Raw genomic sequence first — 18,238 nt, forward strand, 5'->3', positions numbered from 1 at the left:
TTTGTTGTTTGTTTATTGGTATTGCAGTAGCACCTAGGAGTCCAAGTCATGCACCAGGACCCCACTGTGCTAGACATAGTACAGACACACAACAAAAAGACAGTCCCTGCCCCAAAGTGCTTATAAGATAAATAGTAAGAAGAGAGGGATAAACTAGCCAGAGAATCCTGTTTTTCCTCCTGAGTCTGTATGGGAATCAAAAGGAAAAGACTGAGTAAAATCTGTCCCAGAATATTTGCAAACTGGGTCAGCTTTGTCGTGGGGCCTGCGTTTTCCCTCCAGTGATCCTCCAATCAAAACAAAGGGGGTGTCAAGTGGGTGCAAGCATTCTAGGAAATTCCTCCCTTCACATACCAAATTAGAACTATATGCTTCCTCCTGTGCAGCCCCAGATGATATCCTTAGGCCTGAATGGGAAACTCCCATGAAAACCAAACATCTGGAAAGATTAGCTAAAGTAATCTGCAGTCAGATAGACTGAGCTGGTGAATGTACCAAAAATGGATGTAGTACTGTCTGGCGAAGAACAGCCATTCAAACTGAAAGGACGTTTCTTTCAAAGGACCCCACAGAAGGGATAAACACAACATTCGGGAGAAACAGCAACTTTGGTAGCACAACTGCATCAGCGGCCTCCATGTGTTCTGCTGGTTCTGTTTCTTTGGCATTGACAGCATTGTTTGAATCCAACTCCTTGGATTTCCAGCTGTTTTTTTTTTTTATTTGAATAACTATCTTTAGAGTGTTTAGCGAGGGGAACATCTATTGTGAAACTTTTTGAGAGCCTGCACTAAGGCACTGTAGGCAATTGCAGACTGGAGCTGTGAAGGAAAAAAGTGGGTTGGACTAAGTTCTGACTAAAGTATTTGTGCTGGAAAGTAGCCCAGAGAGAGTAAAGGAGAAGCTTTAATTATAAACAGCTGCAGGGCTGATGCAGCCCATAACACATTTTTCCACTTCAAATTCTTTGTAGCTTTCAAAAATCATAATTGGAAATAGCCTATGTGTGAAACTTGTTCTTAAGTAAATGATTAAATTCTTGCAGAAGTAGACAAAGAAAGCTCACGTGCTTCTAGAAAGTGCCAGGACCAACTTCATGCTCCCATCACTGTTCCTGAGGGTTAGATGGAAAACTGAGGAGAAACAGTGGCTTTTGTTTGGAAAGGGTATTATTTCCTGTTCTGAGCCTGTCATTTTGGAGCTGACACAAGCTGCTATAATTTTAAGCTGTTCTCTGGACAAGTGGCTTTTTATGTAAAGAACTTGAAAAAGCAAATCTTTCTGTGCCTCATTACTACGGAAACTGATCCAAATTTACAGCAGTGGCTGGTGGATTAGAAGCATTCAAATCAGCTTGACTGTAGTCCTCAGAGTTGCCAGGCATAAACTGATCCACGTTTCTAGTGACATGATGGGGCATGTGTGCAGGGTCTTCTGTTTCTCAGAGTATATTGTCTCATAATGCTTATGCAGTAAATCAGCATTCTCTATACCTTCCTTACTTCCATACTTATTTATACCTAGCCTGGTTGCAGTCCTGGTGTCTGGCTGGTGGGTCTCACCCACTTGCTCAGGGTCTAACTGATCACCATCTTTGGGGTCGGGAATGAATTTTCCACCAGGTCAAGTTGGCAGGGAGTAGACCATTTTATTTTTTTGCCTTCCTGTGAAGCATGGGGCACAAGTCACTTGCTGGTTTGAATTAGAGTAAATGGTGGATTCTTTGTAACTTGAAGTTTTATAGTCAAGATTTGAGGACTTCAGTGAGTTAGACAGAGGCTATGGGTCTATTATAGGAATGGATTCTGTAGCCCGTGATGTGCAGATCAGACTAGATGATCGTAATAGTCCCTTCAGACCTTAAAGTCTAGGCATCTACAGCAGTTCAGATCAACTGAGGAGCTTGAGCCATCAGCCCCAAAGGAAGCAGAGTATTTTCAGAGAAGGAGCCTCAATTTCAGAATTTGCTTCCCCAAACTTGTTAATCTTGGGTCACCCTGCAAATCTTTTGTGTTCTCCCAGACTTTTTCTGGTGTGGAAGGGTAGGAGTAGATTAAAGAGGGTTATGGGAGAATTCTGGTTTGGGGGGATGGATGGAGAAGATCTTCCGTTTTTGGACAATGCTGCTTATTTATAGTACATGGAACTGTTCCTCTTTGTACATGTATCCAAAGCTTTTTCACAGATGATAAGACAAGAAGAGACCATTGTGGTAATTAAGTCTGACCTCCTGTGTAACACAGGCCACAGGTTAACCCTGAGTTAATTCATGTTTGAATTGGAGCAGAACTTTTAGAAAAACATCAATCTTAATGTAAAAATTGTTGGTGATGGAGAATCCACCATGACCCGCGGTAAATTGTTCCAATGGATACTTACTCTCATTTAAAAAAATGTGCCCTTATTTCTAGTCAGAATTTGTCTAGCTTCAACTTTCAGCCACTGGGATCCATGTGGAACCACACTAGAAACATACCTGCTTGAAGATGACTCCCTGGTTACAGTTGCATTTGGAGACCAGACAGTTTTTAATCCATCAGATGTGTGCATTTTAAACAAATTAGTAAACAGTTGATTTCAGTTCTGTTGCCGCTAGATACTTTGCCTTGAACCTCACTAGAGAACTAATCACTCTTCTTGGACTCAGAATCTCCCTCCCCTGGATCTGAGTAACTATCGCTGACTTAATTTGGAATTACTCATATCCTGGAGTGGGGAAAATGGAGCATCTGGAGTTCATCCCTAAAATATTTGTATTGTGTGTCATGTCTGATGCCCCTAGTTGCCTCTTAAACAAGATGTACATATTCTGATTCCTCATCAAACCATCTAGAATATAGAAAAATCTGCAGATTGACTGTCCATTTTTCTCTGCGTTTTTGATATTTTGGCTTATTTGATGTACATTTTGCAGGTTGCTCCTTTAGCTGAAGGAAATAAATGGCAGTTTCTGCTCAGTGCTTCAAAATGGATTGAAAATTCCTAGTCCAAAGGTCAGTCAGCAGATGGATTACAGCACTGACAGCACTGTGTTTACACAAGTCTTGCTTAGTGAGAAATAGTGATTCTGCACATATAAATCTTTATAATATTGCCCCAATTATCATTAAATGTACCAGTTTATTTTTGTATTTCTTAGAGATGGAAGAAAGATGGTCTAGCGCAGTGGTTCTCAAACTTTTGCACTGGTGACCCCTTTCACATAGCTAGCCTCTGAGTGCGACCCCCTGTTATAAATTTAAAACACTTTTTAATATATTTAACATCATTATAAATGCTGGAGGCAAAGCAGGATTTGGTATGAAGACTGACAGCTTGTGACCCCCCCCCCATGTAATAATCTCGTGATCCCCTGAGGGGTCCCGACCCCCAGTTTGAGAACCCCTGGTCTAGTGGTTAAAGCATGGGTGGGCAAACTTTTTGGCACGAGGGTCACATTTGGATGCGGAAACTGCATGCAGGGCCATGAATGTAGGGCTGGGGCAGGGGGTTGGGGTGCGGGAGGGAGTGTGTGGTGTGGGAGGGGGTGCAGTGTGCAGGAAGGGTCTCAGGGCAAGGTGTTGGGGTGGAGGAGGGAGTTTGGAGTGCAGGAGGGGACTCAGAGCAGGGGGTTGGGGTGCAGGGAGGGGTGCAGAGTGTGGGGGGGGCTCAGTACTGGGGGCTCAGGGCAGGGGGTTGGGGTGCGGGGTGTGGTGGGGGGTTGGGGTGCAGGAGGGGGATCAGGGTAGGGAGTTGAGGTGCAGGAGGGGTGTGGGCTGCGGCAGGGGGCTCAGGGCAGGGCTTCAGGGTGCAGGAGGGGTATCAGGGCAGGGGGTTGGGGTGCAGGAGGGGTGCGGCGGGGGCTCAGGGCAAGGGTTCGGGGTACAGGAGGGGGATCAGGGCAGAGGGTTGGGGTGCAGGAGGGGTGCAGGGTGTGGCAGAGGGATCAGGGTAGGGAGTTGGGGTGCAGGAGGGGTGTGGCAGGGGGCTCAGGGCAGGGGTGCGGGGTGCAGGAGGGGGATCAAGGTAGTGGATTGGGGTGCGGGGTGTGGTGTGGGTTTAGGGCAGGGGGTTGGGATGCAGGGGTGTGTGGCAGGGGGCTCAGGGCAGGGGTTTGGGGTACAGGAGGGGGCTCGGCAGGGGGTTGGGGTGCAGGAGGGCTGCGGCAGGGGGCTCAGGGCAGGGGGTTGGGGTGCAGGAGGGCTGCGGCAGGGGGCTCAGGGCAGGGGGTTGGGGTGCGGGTTCCGGCCGAGAGCCACTTAGCTGGAGTGGCTCCGGGGTGGCAGCGGTGCTGCACCGCTAAGGCAGGCTCCCTGCCTGTCCTAGCCCCGCGCTTCTTCCTGAAGTGGCCGGCACCACATCCCTGTGACCCCTGGGAGGGCGGGGCGCAGGGGGCTCCACGCGCTGCCCTCACCTGTGGGTTCCACACCCGAATCCCCCATTGGCCGGGAATGGGGAACTGTGGTCAATGAGAGCTTCGGGTGTGGAACTCACGGGTGAGGGCAGCGCGTGGAGCCCTCTGCGCCCCCTACTCCCGCAGGGGCTGCAGGGACATGGTGCTGGCCGCTTCTGGGAGTGGCGTGGGGCCCGCAGCACCACAGGGGTGGCCATCCTGTGGGCTGGATCCAAAGCCCTGAGGGGCCATATCTGGCCCTTGGGCCGTAGTTTGCCTACCCCTGGGTTAAAATGTTAGCCTGGGACATAGGCGCTGGGGATTGGTCCTGCTTTGAGCAGGGGGTTAAACTAGATGACCTCCTGAGGGGTCCCTTCCAACCCTGATATTCTATGAACACCTTCTATGAACTCTGTGGGTGCGCTTCACACCCACTGGCAGCCAGTTGAAGGGGGGGAGTGGGGATGAGGTGTGCTCGGGGTTGGGGGTGGAACTGGGTGGGAAGAGGCAGGCTGGGGGTGAAGTCTTGGGGGAAGGAGTGAGTGGGACGGTGCCTGAGGCTGGGCAGGGGTTGAGCACCCCTGGCGAAAGGAGGAAGCCGGTGCCTATGGCCTGAGACTTGGGAGACCCAGGTTCAGTTCCTGTGTTGCTAGAGGCTTCGTGTTCAACTTTTGACAAGTCACAGCCTCAGCTCCCTATCTGTGTAGTGGGGATAACAGCACTTTCCTACTTCACAGTGGTGTTGTAAGGGGAAAAGTACACTAAAGGTTTTGAGATGGATAATATCTGTTATTCAGATTGGTTGTTTACTTCTGCAGAGGACATTATTAGGTATAGCAAAATGGAATTAACTAATACTCAAGTTTAAAAATATTGAAGGGTTGGGGAGACAGTATCTGTCTGTCCATCAGTCGTATGGAGGGGCGGGGAGGGTGGGACAGAATGTTTTTGCCTCTCATTAAATGTAATTGGAGTTTCATTAAGTTTTATATATGAATTAATGTTATGACCTTATACTTTCAGGATGCTCACTCTGGACAGTCATAAATAACAAAAGGGCTTTCCATAAATAACAAATACGGTCTATGCATTCGGGTCTGTAATGTTGCTGTCTAGGTAGGAAAGACTTTGGGTGTTAATAGTGCCAGTACTGGGACCTTTCACAGTAGTAGCTTGCATTGTGAGGATCAGTGTGAACACACTGCTAATCATGATTTCCATTCTCTTGTAGGTGTCCAGAGGGTTTTCTTGGAGACTACTGTCAGTACAGAAACCCTTGTGAAAGCCATACCTGTCAGAATGGAGGAACTTGTGAAATCACATCTGTGGTCGGAAAAGCCACTTGTAAATGTGCTCTAGGATTCACAGGAGAGGACTGCAGATACTCTGAATCGCACATCTGCTTTGTGTCTCACCCCTGCTTAAATGGAGGGACCTGCCAACTGCTTCTCCAGGACACATATGAGTGTGTCTGTCCACCAGGTTACACAGGTGGGACTTTGTAATTGTGTCCTTAGTCATCCCCCCTCCCATTTGAAGTACCTTTAAGCTGGATGTACCCTCTTAAAAATGTTCTAGTGTTGCCCTAATATGCTGTCAAACTAATAGCTTCTGCACTGGAAATGAGAGCTAGGAGATATAGCATGAAAAGATTTTGTTTTTGTTTTTTTTAAAAGCCAAATTTTGGGCCTCTCACCCTTCATAGCAACACTTTAAAAATACGAATGTATTTTAATCTCTTGGGGCTTGTCAAGTGGGGAAACTGACCTCAACAGCTATTCTGGAAGAGATTGTGTATATCAGGAGTTATTCCAGAATAGCTATTGCACTTTAAATTCATGCTGTATCTTATTCCAGAATAACTGCCCCATGTAGGCAAGCTCCAAGAAAGACATCTCAGCTTTGGGGTGTCATGGGGATGGAGGGAGAGAAGTCTACATCTTCCATCCAAACAATTTCTGATTGACAGAAGTTCACACATGTCTTGGTCCTACAGGAAAGGACTGCCAGTGGATTGATGCTTGTGTGTCTCAGCCATGTGCCAATGGAAGTACGTGCATCACATCTGGAAGTGGGTTCTCCTGCACCTGCCCAGCAGGCTATATTGGCCCAAAGTGCGAGATGGATGTAAATGAATGTGCCATACCAGGACAATGCCAACACGGTGGAACTTGTCACAATTTGCTCGGTTCTTACCAATGCCAGTGCAAGCCAGGCTTTAGAGGACACCGCTGTGAGAGCACCTATGTGCCATGTTCACCATCGCCATGTATGAATGGAGGGACATGTCATCAAACCAATGACTTTACCTATGAGTGTAACTGTCTGCCAGGTAAATACTTAGCCCTTCCCAAAACCCAGCTGGAATGCAGTGGTGAAGCTGGGAAATCAAGCACTTAAGTTTTGGTTATTTCTGATATATGGTCCTCCTACAATATTGGAGTGATGTGGGGGCTAGGACAAAAGGAACATACGTTTGGATAAGGAAGGGAGCTGAGATGAAGGCTTAGTTGCGTGGGCTCACTGTTTCCTAATATGAAAGGGGAGGAGTCTCCTAGTGATAGGGAAGGAGAAAGGGGTTAAAGATCACAGGACTGGAAGGGTCATGGTAAGAAAACATGGGTGGGTTCTGGGGCCCAGGTGAAAAGGCTGAATATGTCAGTTAATATTATTGAAGAAACAAATTGCTCAAATTTACCGACGTCTGAGACAGCTTGATTTCTCAGCCTAGTGTTGCTTTCATGTTAACCTATTGCCTTTTAATTTCCCTCTTTTTTTAAAGAAAGACTTCGTTTATGGTTAGCAGGCTCTGCAGGCTTCATCAGTGAAGCTTCAGTTCCTTGAACTGGAGCTATTGGACCTCTGTGGTGCCCAATGTTTTGTTATGCCTTGTGCTAGAATAGGGGTGAGCAAACTTTTTGGCCCGAGGGCCTCATGAGGGTTGCAAAACTGTATGGAGGGATAGGTAGGGAAGGCTGTGCCTCCCCAAACAGCCTGGCGCCCACCCCCTATCTGCCCCCTCCCACTTCCCGCCCCTGACTGCCCCTCTCAGAATCCCTGACCCATCCAACACCCTCCCCCGCTCCTTGTCCCCTGACCGCCCCCTCCTGGGACCCCCCGTCCCTAACTGCCCCCCCTGGACCCTTATCCAATCCCCCTCCCCCCTCCCTGTCCCCTGACTGCCCCGACCCCTATCCACACACACACCCCCTGACAGGCCCCTCAGGGCTCCCATGCCTATCCAACCCCCACACCGTTCCGAGTCCCGTGACTGCCTCCCCAGAACCTCCGCCCCATCTAACCGCCCCCTGCTCTCCGTCCCCTGACTGCCCCCCGGGACCCTCTGCCTCTTGTCCTACCCCCCCTGCTCCCCGCCCCTTACCATGCAGCTCAGAGCAGCAGGAGCTCGCAGCCCTGCCGCCTGGCCAAAGCCAGCTGCGCTGCCTGGCAGGAGCAGCGGGCCAGAGCGCTGGCGGCGCGGCGAGCTGAGGCTGCGGGAGAGAGGGGACAGCAGGGGAGGGGCTGGGGGCTAGCCTCCCCAGCTGGGAGCTCAAGGGCGGGCAAGATGGTCCCACGGGCTGTAGTTTGCCCACCTCTGTGATAGAACCATTGCAGAGGAAAACAGAGATCAAGAAGTTCTAAGGCCCTGATCCTGCAAAACCAATGGGACTGCTCTGCTCACATGAGTGAAGTTACCCTTTCTTGCAGGGACGCAAGGTTGGATGGGAGCGCCTTGCACCTTTTCCCTGCAGACCAGTGTTCTCTGGTTAAAATCTGGACCTTAAATATAGTCAGGAAATGACAACATAGTTACCAGAGTAGTGCACCCACATATCATTTTGATAGTTACTGTTAATGTGTCTCATTATACAACATGTACAGTGTGGGTGAGTTCTTGTTGCTCTGAGAGCCTTTCCTTTGTATGTCCTGACTGACATTCATGTCTAAATTGGCAGTGTTGTGTTGTTGTAACTTGGTTTACAAAACTTCCCATTTAAAAAACATCAAAAGGGAAAAAAAGGTTGGTGAGCCAGGGTACTTCCACTGACTGCCCAGGTGAAGGCAAAAGCATCCCGGCATTCCTCACCCCAGTGCAACTAAGGCACCAAGAAACGTCCTGATGTTTTGGGAGATGATTCCTGGTGGCCTGAATTCTGACCCCTTCTGGTGGGAGGAGCGGGAGGGAAAGGGGCCAGCAGAAGAGTGTGAGGCACCAATGGAGAATTGAGGGAGAAGCTAGAAAGGCTTGAAAACAAGGAGTAATGGCTGAGCAGTTACAGTGGTGTCAATAGTATTCTCTTCAGTGATGCAGCTACTCTGAATGCACAGTATAGTTGATTGTAAAACTTTTAGGTTCCCAACTCATATGTGTGTGTTTATATAATCCAAATGTTGCAATTACTTAAGTCACATAGCTGAAATCAAGGGAAATTCCTGCATTCTAGAGGTAAATTTACCAAAAGCTATGCCAGTGTAAACACTTCTTATACTGGTATAATTTCATCCACACCAGAGGTTGTACCAGTTTAACTAAGTAAGTTCTTCTCCAGTTTTAGTCAAATTGGTATAAAAGCTGTGTAGACAATCCCTAATTCTAAACAGATGGAAAGTTTCTCAGGTCAGTCAGTTTTAGTAAATTACACTTATGAGAGATGTTTAACTTGCAGCATTTTAAACTCCTTTTAATTGTGGTGAGAATGAGTTTTATAGCTGTAAATATCTGACAAATAAGGAGTTGACTTGGCAACAGAATGTTAAACAAGTCAATAGAGGAAGTTCGTGGCTGGGAAAGTGACTATTCTTTGTTATCCATCACAATAATTACCAATTTACTAAGATAAGAACCCTAGGGAATTCCAAGAGCTTGTCCAGGAAAGAATCTGTCAGACTAGAACAGACTGTGTGTGAGAACTGGAATACCTTGTAGAAAGAGGAAATAACTTCATGTGTTTGATAGCGCTTCGTACCATGTCATACAACTGTGGCCTCAAACTGCTCTTTATTTAAACCAGAACATCCTAGAAATGTGATAGAAAAGGCGTATTAAATAGAATGGTCTATCCTGCCTGGTGTGATGCAGGGCTTTTCCTGTAGTATTGGTAGACACTAATCTCTCTAAAGGTATGTTTACACAGCCATTGGGAACATACTTCCCAGTGAGAGTAGACAGACGGGCTAGCTCCACTCAAGCTAGCATGCGAAAGATAGCAGTGTGGCAGCAGCAGCATGGGAAGTGGCTTTGGCTAGCCACCTGAGTACGTACCCAGCTGCAGGCTGGTCCCAACAGAGCAGGGAGACAGAAAACATCAGGTGTCTGGATGCAGCAAAATAATGAATTCTGTGGCATCTTGGAAAAATACTAAGTGTTGTAGCTGCAGTGTCAGTCCATGGGGCCCTGAATGACATGAATGGGGGCAGTTTGCTCCTCTGCATTAATTCAGACTTAGGCAGGCATAAATGCTTTGTTTTACAAGCTGAGAACTTCAAACATGCACCTTGACCAGAAGGGCTAGAAATCAGTGCCTTGTGCTAGAACGGGGTGAGCAACCTTTTAACAATTAAAGCTGAACTTTAGGACAATTCTGCAGCAAGAGGTGAGTTCCGCTACAAATTCAGCCACAGTATTGCTGAGTGTATACAGCCTGAAATAGGCATAAAAATCACACTACTAAAGTTTCAGCTGTATTTTATAAGGATTGAAATAAAGAAAATTGGATGGGGCATTTGGGAGATCAGAAGTTACCAAAAAACTTGACCACTTGCATTTTTGGAGCTGGAACTCCACAAGAGTGTGGCCCTTCATGCTTCACATTCATTTTGATCTGCTGTCCTTGGTAAGGTGCCTGGGGCTTTTGACTAAGCTTGGTGGTTGAGGCTGGTGGTTTCTATTCAAAGCCATTTCCATACACTTTTTACGCACTGCATTGCTCAAAACAGTACCTGACATGTGCGTGCTTTAGGAAATGTGTACCAGGAGATGTGTGCTTTAAAAATATTTAGGATGCTATGCACTGCTTGTAATGCCTGTTTGAAGTTGGCACAAGCTTCATAAAGTGCACACAGTACTTTCGTTTCATGCTGAGTTGCTGTATTGATCTAACTGACATGCAGCTTCCCTAATGATTGTTGTCCTGTGTTGCTGGCATCAACAAATAAATGCAAGGACAGGACCCAGTAGTTGGTAAATTATTCTTTTTCCTCTTCCACTGGCTGCTCTTAGTAGTATTCTGCAGGTGTTATTTACTTAGACCTCACAAACCCTCTGCAAGTTAGGCAGATGTGGATATCAGTATTTTCCTATGAAGAAACTGAAGCACAGAAGTCACTTGCAGCGTTGCCTTTGGCAAGTCAACTATGAGAACTAGGGTCACTGTTAATTGTGGTAGTGCCAAGGGCCAGCCAAGGACAGGGCCCCATTGTCCTAGGCACTGTACAGACAGCAATAGTACACAATCTCTGCCCTGAAGCATTTACCATCTCAATAGAACAGACAAAGGGTGGGGGGAGAGGATAACATACAAGCATAGTGATCAGTGTGGTGGCCTGCAAACATCCGGTTACTTCCACAGTTTTTCTTTTAACTTTTTGGGGGTTGAGGTTTAGTGAGGAGATTTGCTAAACAAAAAGAGGTGGGGAGGTATGAAGGGCAGGAGTGGAGACAAGCTGAGATGAAAAGACGAAGGAAGAGGGGATTGGAGCGAACAGCCAGTCTGCACAGCAATGTCCAGTCAATCCTGTAGAAAATAGACCTCTATGTCTGACGTCCCCTGCTTCTGCAGCTGCTCTACTGGCTTTGGTCTGTAGCTGGCTCCTCCCTGCACTTTCTTCCCCACAGCCATGTGGCCCTGGGGAGAGGAGTTGCCACATTGTCCTAGTGCCCCCAAAGCAGGGTTTCCCCTACATAGGTTTGGCCTGGAAAGTGCTGGGGTGAATGGGACTTGGTTGGGCCCCATTTTATCCGAGTGTAGCAATACCTGCTTAAATTGCTTCTGAGGCTGCTATCTGTTTGCTAGATAGATTGCTAATCTGCTAGATCAGTGGTTCTCAACCTTTTTTGGCTCAGGACCCATTTGTAAATGTTTATGGCCTGTCACAACCCAGTAAATAGTCTGGGGGTGGAGGCCTTGGGGTGGTTTCAGTTGTATTCTATCCACTGGCAGAGTTGGGTCCTGCCCGGCACTCACCCCACCCATAGTCTGGGCTCCTGCAGCTCCTGTGCTGTGAGGCTGGCTGGGTTTGGCTCTCTGCTCCAGGTGTTGCAACCTCTGGGGTTGCAGCACTGCTCAGGTTTGGCCCCACCCCGCTGACAGGACCAAATTTGTGTGAGTGGAGTTGTGACCTGGTTCATGGGATTGCAGGGCCACTGACTCAGATCTTGCCTACCCGGACTCCCATTGTCATGACGACTGGGCCAAACCAGAGTGGAGTTGGGACCCCAGAGGTTGCAGTGCCTGGAGCAGGGAGTGAGCCCAGCCAGCCCCGTGGGACAAGGAGCCACAGGAGCTGCCACGCAGCCCTTTGAAACATTCTGGTGACCCAGTTTTGGGTCTGACCCACGGGTTGAGAAACCCTGGACTACAATACAACTCTCAACCTTGGTTTCATTTTGCCTATCTGTATAATGGAAATAGTGATTTATTCCCCTCACAAGATTTCCCAGAGGACTAAACAGTAAATGTAGTGTAGGATTCAAACATGGGACGTGCTCCATGATTTAATAGCTTTCTTCTGTTTCTGTGTTTTTTACTCTTTAATTTTACACACACATCAAAGCACCTGAAATTCATATGAGGTACAGTGGAATTGCTAAATGTACAGTTCTCCTCTGGGCCTTGCCTGTTAGAGAACGGGGAAAGTCCTAATGTCACCAAAGCCAATGAAAGTTCCTCATTAGCTCTGGGGGCTGGCACTTTAGCTTTTGGAGCTGATGGTCCTGGGCGTGTTTGCTGCTCATGTTGGTTGTATGAGTGCAGCATGTGAACAATGATCTTGTCTTCTTACAAAATAATTTTACCTGGGGAAGTTTGGGGGTGCACTCAGTATTCATGAGATGAGACAGCTGGAAAAATCAGGGGTTGGAAAACTTTTCCAAACAGCCTAATTTCTGTGCGACCTCGAACTCAAAAGCAGGTTGTCCTGACTCTCCAATGCAGAGGTGGCCAACCTGAGCCTGAGGAGCCAGAATTTACCAATGTACATTGCCAAAGAGCCTCAGTAATATGTCAGCAGTGCCCCATCTGCTCCCCAGCCCCTCCTCCCTGCCGACAGCCCCCCCCAATCAGCGCCTCCTCCCCCCACCCACCACAGTCAGCTGTTTCACGTGTGCAGAATGGGGGAGGGGGAAGGAGCGAGGGCATGGCAGGCTCAGGGGAAGGAGCAGGGGCCTTGGGGGAAGGGGTGGAGTGGGGGCAGGGCTTGGGGCAGAGCAGGGGGTTGAGCAGTGAGCACCCCCCAGCACACTGGAAGTTAGCATCTATATCTTCAGCCCCGAAATCAGTGCCTAGGCAAGGAGCCGCATATTAACCTCTGAAGAGCTGCATGCAGCTCCGGAGCCACAGGTTGGCCGCCCCTGTTCCAATGTGTCTTAGATGCCTGGTCCTGTGAGTACACTTGTGAAACCTGTTCAGTTTGGGATTTATTTGATCTAATGTTCACCATGCTCTGAAGTCTGTGAGGTGGGGGAGCCCATGACCATCACTTCTTGGGAGCCTTCTATCAGATACAGGGAGGCACTGCTGCAGAGCTGGCATCAGAGCTACACCTCTCTAATCTAGCTCTGAGGTGTCCACAACAGAACACTGACACAAGAGGGGAAGAGTTCATGCTCTGGATGAAGGAGTTGTGTCATTGTAATAATCCAAAAATCCTCAGAGACTAATCTGATTTACAAGCTATATATTCTGGAATTGTTCACTCCAGCCACATTGAAATGCAGCCTCCTTTAGTACAAGAAGTGAAGAATGCCTTATCCAACAGAAACTGCAGGGTGATTTTAAGGAGGCGTGATGTAAGTGAGTTGGAGTTTGGCCGGGGTACAAGGATAGCTTCCTATGAGAAGTGCCTTGGGTTCTTCAGGCACCCTAAGTGGTCAGGGCATGAAAATCAAATTGAGGAGGGTAGAGGTGGGTAAGACTGGGGAGAGAATACAAGCAGGAAGGAGTCCCCAAGCAGAAAGGCTATTCTGCACTGGCCTGGAACATAAAAGGCAACTAAATATAGGGGAAGGGAGGAAGAATGAGACAAACCAGCCAAAAGGAAAGAGAATAGCTAGTGAGAGAAACTAAAATGGAAAACAGGAAAGGTTTATAAAAATGAAGAGAACAAGCCATTCATGTACATGCCATGTTACATAAGTATTGTTGTTTGCAGAGGCCAGCTGCGAGCCCTATAACTGTAAAGACCAGAGGGGGCGAGGGTTGGGAAGGTGGTTGCAGACTTTAAGAGGCTACCTGAGTTTTTATTGAGTAGTAGTTCTTCTTTCAGGATTTAGTTTATAGGTTGGGTGAGATGAAGCTAATCCAAGTAGACACACCTGGGAGCCGGGTATTATCAAGAGGCACTAACAGCTGCTGCAGCATGTTTCCATTAAGGCAACAGGGAAGTCTATAAAGAGAACAGAGAAAGATAGTAGGGGACCAGCCACCAGGTACTGCCTAGAATGGGGCCAGTTAAACTGCTGATGTTCATAACTCCTGGGATATGTTCTTGTTGCTTGGTCCGGCCCATTTCCCCCAAGCCAACCTACCTGTACAAGCCAACCTACCTGTACAAGCCCTTTGGGCTCAGTAATGGCAGAATATTGTTACTGACAAGTCTTGGTTCAGACTGCTGCTCCATTGTGCAGCAGGGAGCTAGACCAACAGGAAAAGCATGTTAAACACCAGTTCACACAGACAGGTAATCCTCTTTAACGGACCCCTGAAAATAATTTCAGTCTCATATGTTTCAAATTTGGCCAGGCTTTGAAGGAAGCACCTGCGAGCAGAATATTGATGACTGCCCAAATCATAATTGCCAGAACGGCGGGATTTGTGTGGATGGTGTGAACACTTACAACTGCCACTGCCTCCCACAGTGGACAGGTAGGTACTGTGTAACGTATTTCTGTTGAGGCTCAGTGGCTCATAGGACTGGGATGCAAAAGCTTTTACTCACCAGTTTAAATCTAGTTTAGGGTGGGAGTGTCTGAAAGCTGTTAACACCTGCTGAGTAGCCTGTGATGGTGAGTGTCAGTGACATTCTTAGCGGATGGTGACCACATCAAAGCCACCTCAACAATGGAGGATTAATTCCCATTTTACCACTGGGTGGTGGTCCCAACAGATCAGGGATAAGGTATATTGGTGAGGGGAAAGAGTGAGAGAATATATAGGAATCGTATGTTACTCCTGCTATGCCATTTCTTTTCTATGGCTTGACACCCATTGAGACTTTCACAAGCATTAAATAAATATAAAACAAAAAAATAATTGCACCAAATACATGTGACTGAATCTTCACTTGGATTGTGCCTGTGTGACTGCTGCTGGATGCTGTCACTGTACAGCTATAGCACACATTCCACAGCTGCATAAAAATGCAACTGTACTGTGTACAAAGTTGTGTGGTGGTCAGGAAAATATTGTACAAGATGTAAGAGAGCAGCCTACAGGACATGCTGTCTTGTTGAATGGTAAGATGATTCTGGCCTTCATAAAGAGCAAAACTAAGGGTATGTCTACACTACGAAATTAGGTTGAATTTATAGAAGTCGAATTTTTAGAAAGTGACTTTATACGGTCGATTGTGTGTGTTCCCACTTAAAACCATTAAGACTATTAAGTCAGCGGAGTTCGTCCACAGTACTGAGGCTAGTTTCAACTTCCGGAGTGTTGTACTGTGGGTAGCTATCCCACAGTTCCCGCAGTCTCCACTGCCCATTGGAATTCTGGCTTGAGATCCCAATGCCTGATGGGGCAAAAAACATTGTCGCGGGTGGTATGGGTATATGTCGTCAGGCCCCCATTCCCTCCTTCCCTCCGTGAAAGCAACGGCAGACAATCGTTTCGTGCCTTTTTTTCATAGGTTACCCGTGCAGGTGCCATACCATGGCAAGCATGGAACCCGCTCAGCTCACCATCACCATACGTCTCCTGGGTGCTGGCAGACGTGCATTGCTACACAGCAGCAGCTCATTGCCTTGTGGCAGCAGATAGTGTAGTGTGACTAGTAGCCATCCTCATCGTCTCCTGGGTGCTCTGGCCAGCCTTGGTCAGGTCAGTCGGGGCACCTGGGCAGACATGGGTGCTCCTGGCAGATCTCAATGAGGTGTGTCGGGGGCACCTGGGCGGACATGGGTGCCCCAGCGGACCTCGGTAAAGTCTGTCGGGGCGCCTGCACATAAATGGGAGTGAACTCAGGTCATTCTCTTCTTTAAGTTTTGTCTAATGGAGATTCAGTCCTGCCTGGAATATTGCCAGAGGGATAGCTCTCCCAGCCAGCAGCACCGTCTGCTGCCAGCCTACCCCTCCCTCCCTACGTGAAAGCAACGGCCGACAATCGTTTCGCGCCTTTTTCCGTGCGGGCGCCATATTGCTGTCAGCATTGTCATGCACCCGCCGCTTCTGCTGGCACTCTGCTCTCCTGCTCACACCATACCACGGCAAGCATGGAGCTCGCTCAGATCACCGCAGCAGTTGTGACCGCTCTAAACACCACGCGCGTTATCCAGCAGTATATGCAGAACCAGAACCTGCAAAAGCAGGTGAGTAGGTGACGGTAGCGCGGTGAGGAGAGTGATGAGGACATGGACACAGACTTCTCTCAAAGTACGGGCCCCGGCAGTGTGGCCATCCTGGTGGCATTGGGGCAGGCTCATGCCGTGGAATGCCGATTCTGGGCCCTGGAAACAAGCACAGACTGGTGGGACCGCATAGTGTTGCAGGTCTGGGACGATTCCCAATGGCTGCGAAACTTTCATATGCGTAAGGGCACTTTCATGGAACTTTGTGACTTGCTTTCCCCTGCCCTGAAGTGCCAGAATACCAAGATGAGAGCAGACCTCACAGTTCACAAGCAAGTGGCGGTAGCCCTGTGGAAGCTTGCAACGCCAGACAGCTACCGGTCAGTCGGGAATCAATTTGGAGTGGGCAAGTCTACTGTGGGGGCTGCTGTGATGCAAGTAGCCAACGCGATCACTGAGCTGCTGCTATCAAGGGTAGTGACTCTGGGAAATGTGCAGGTCATAGTGGATAGCTTTGCTGCAATGGGATTCCCTAACTGCGGTGGGGCGATAGACGGAACGCATATCCCTATCTTGGGACCAGACCACCAAGGCAACCAGTACTTAAACCGCAAGGGGTACTTTTCAATGGTGCTGCAAGCACTGGTGGATCACAAGGGACGTGGGATGGCTGGGAAAGGTACATGACGCTCACGTCTTTAGGAACTCTGGTCTGTGGGAACGGCTGCAGCAAGGGACTTACTTTCCAGACCAGAAAATAACTGTTGAGGATGTTGAAATGCCTATAGTTATCCTTGGGGACCCAGGCTACCCCTTATTGCCCTGGCTCATGAAGCCATACACAGGCACCCTGGACAGTAGTCAGGAGCTGTTCAACTATAGGCTGAGCAAGTGCAGAATGGTGGTAGAGTGTGCATTTGGATGTTTAAAAGCGCGCTGGCGCAGTTTACGGACTCAGATCTCCGTGAAACCAATATTCCCATTGTTATTACTGCTTGCTGTGTGCTCCACAATCTCTGTGAGAGTAAAGTGGGAGACGTTTATGGCGGCGTGGGAGGTTGAGGCAAATCGCCTGGCCGCTGATTACACATAGCCAGACACCAGGGCGGTTAGAAGAGCACAGCAGGTGTGCTGCGCATCAGAGAAGCTTTGAAAACCAGTTTCGTGACTGGCCAGGCTACGGTGTGAAAGTTCTGTTTGTTTCTTGATGAAAACCCGCCCCCTTGGTTCACTCTACTTCTCTGTAAGCCAACTGCCCTCCCCTCCCTCCTTTGATCAGCACTTGCAGAGGCAATAAAGTCGTCATTGTTTCAAATTCATGCATTCTTTATTAATTCATCACACAAATGGGGAGATAACTGCCAAGGTAGCCCGGGAGGGGTGGGGGACGAGGGAAGCACCGGGGAGAGGAGGGAAGGACAAGGCCACACTGCACTTCAAAACTTATTGAATGCCAGCTTTCTGTTGCTTGGGCAGTCCTCTGCGGTGGAGTGGTTGGGTGCCTGGAGGTTCCCCCCACCGCATTCTTGGGTATCTGGGTGAGGAGGCTATGGAATTTGGGGAGGAAGGTGGTTGGTTACACAGGGGCTGCAGCGGTGGTCTGTGCTCCTGCTGCCTTTCCTCCACCTCAACCATACGCCAGAACATATCAGTTTGATCCTCCAGTAGCCTCAGCATTGCATCCTGCCTCCTTTCATCATGCTGACGCCACCTCTCCTCTCGCTCATCCCTCCTCTCCTCTTGCTCATCCCTCCTGTCCTTGCATTCATTTTGTGCTTTCCTGGACTCTGATATTGTCTCCTGCAACGCATTGTGCTGGGCTCTTTCAGTGTGGGAGGCCTGCATGAGCTCAGAGAACATTTCATTGTGAGTGCGTTTTTTCTTTACTTCTAATCTTTGATAGCCTCTGGGACTGAGATGATAGGGGGAGCGTTGAAACATTTGCAGCTGCGGGTGGGGAAAAAAGGGAGATTAGTCATCTTTAAAAAGAGACTTTAAAAGAGATTTTAGAGAACAATGGGTGGATTCTTTCATGGTGAACCAAGCTGTTAACATTACATAGCATGTGTGGTTTCTTTACAAGGTCAAATTTTGCCTCTTATATCGTGGTCCTGCCGGTATGGTGTGAGATCACACACGCAGGG

At 48.4% G+C, this 18,238-nt stretch overlaps 1 protein-coding gene across 4 annotated transcripts in view; it reads left to right on the forward strand.

Annotated features, from left to right (window-relative positions):
* Positions 1 to 18,238, forward strand: part of NOTCH2 (notch receptor 2) — a 131,066-nt gene that overhangs the window by 27,027 nt on the left and 85,801 nt on the right. For 3 of the 4 annotated variants that reach the window (XR_007358112.2, XM_048861935.2, XM_048861934.2), the window contains exons 3-5: positions 5,604 to 5,863; positions 6,369 to 6,704; positions 14,332 to 14,454. Coding sequence is in view for 3 of the 4 variants with exons in the window: in XM_048861935.2 (XP_048717892.1) it covers positions 5,604 to 5,863; positions 6,369 to 6,704; positions 14,332 to 14,454 (719 nt within the window). In the remaining variant the exon portion in view is untranslated. Of the gene's footprint in view, positions 1 to 5,603; positions 5,864 to 6,368; positions 6,705 to 14,331; positions 14,455 to 15,436; positions 17,410 to 18,238 lie in introns of those variants that run through there. The other variant, XM_048861936.2, reaches the window with a different exon arrangement.

This window comes from Caretta caretta, chromosome 8 (genome assembly GCF_965140235.1).
Source record: "Caretta caretta isolate rCarCar2 chromosome 8, rCarCar1.hap1, whole genome shotgun sequence".
In the NCBI taxonomy this organism is placed as follows: Eukaryota; Metazoa; Chordata; order Testudines; family Cheloniidae; genus Caretta; species Caretta caretta.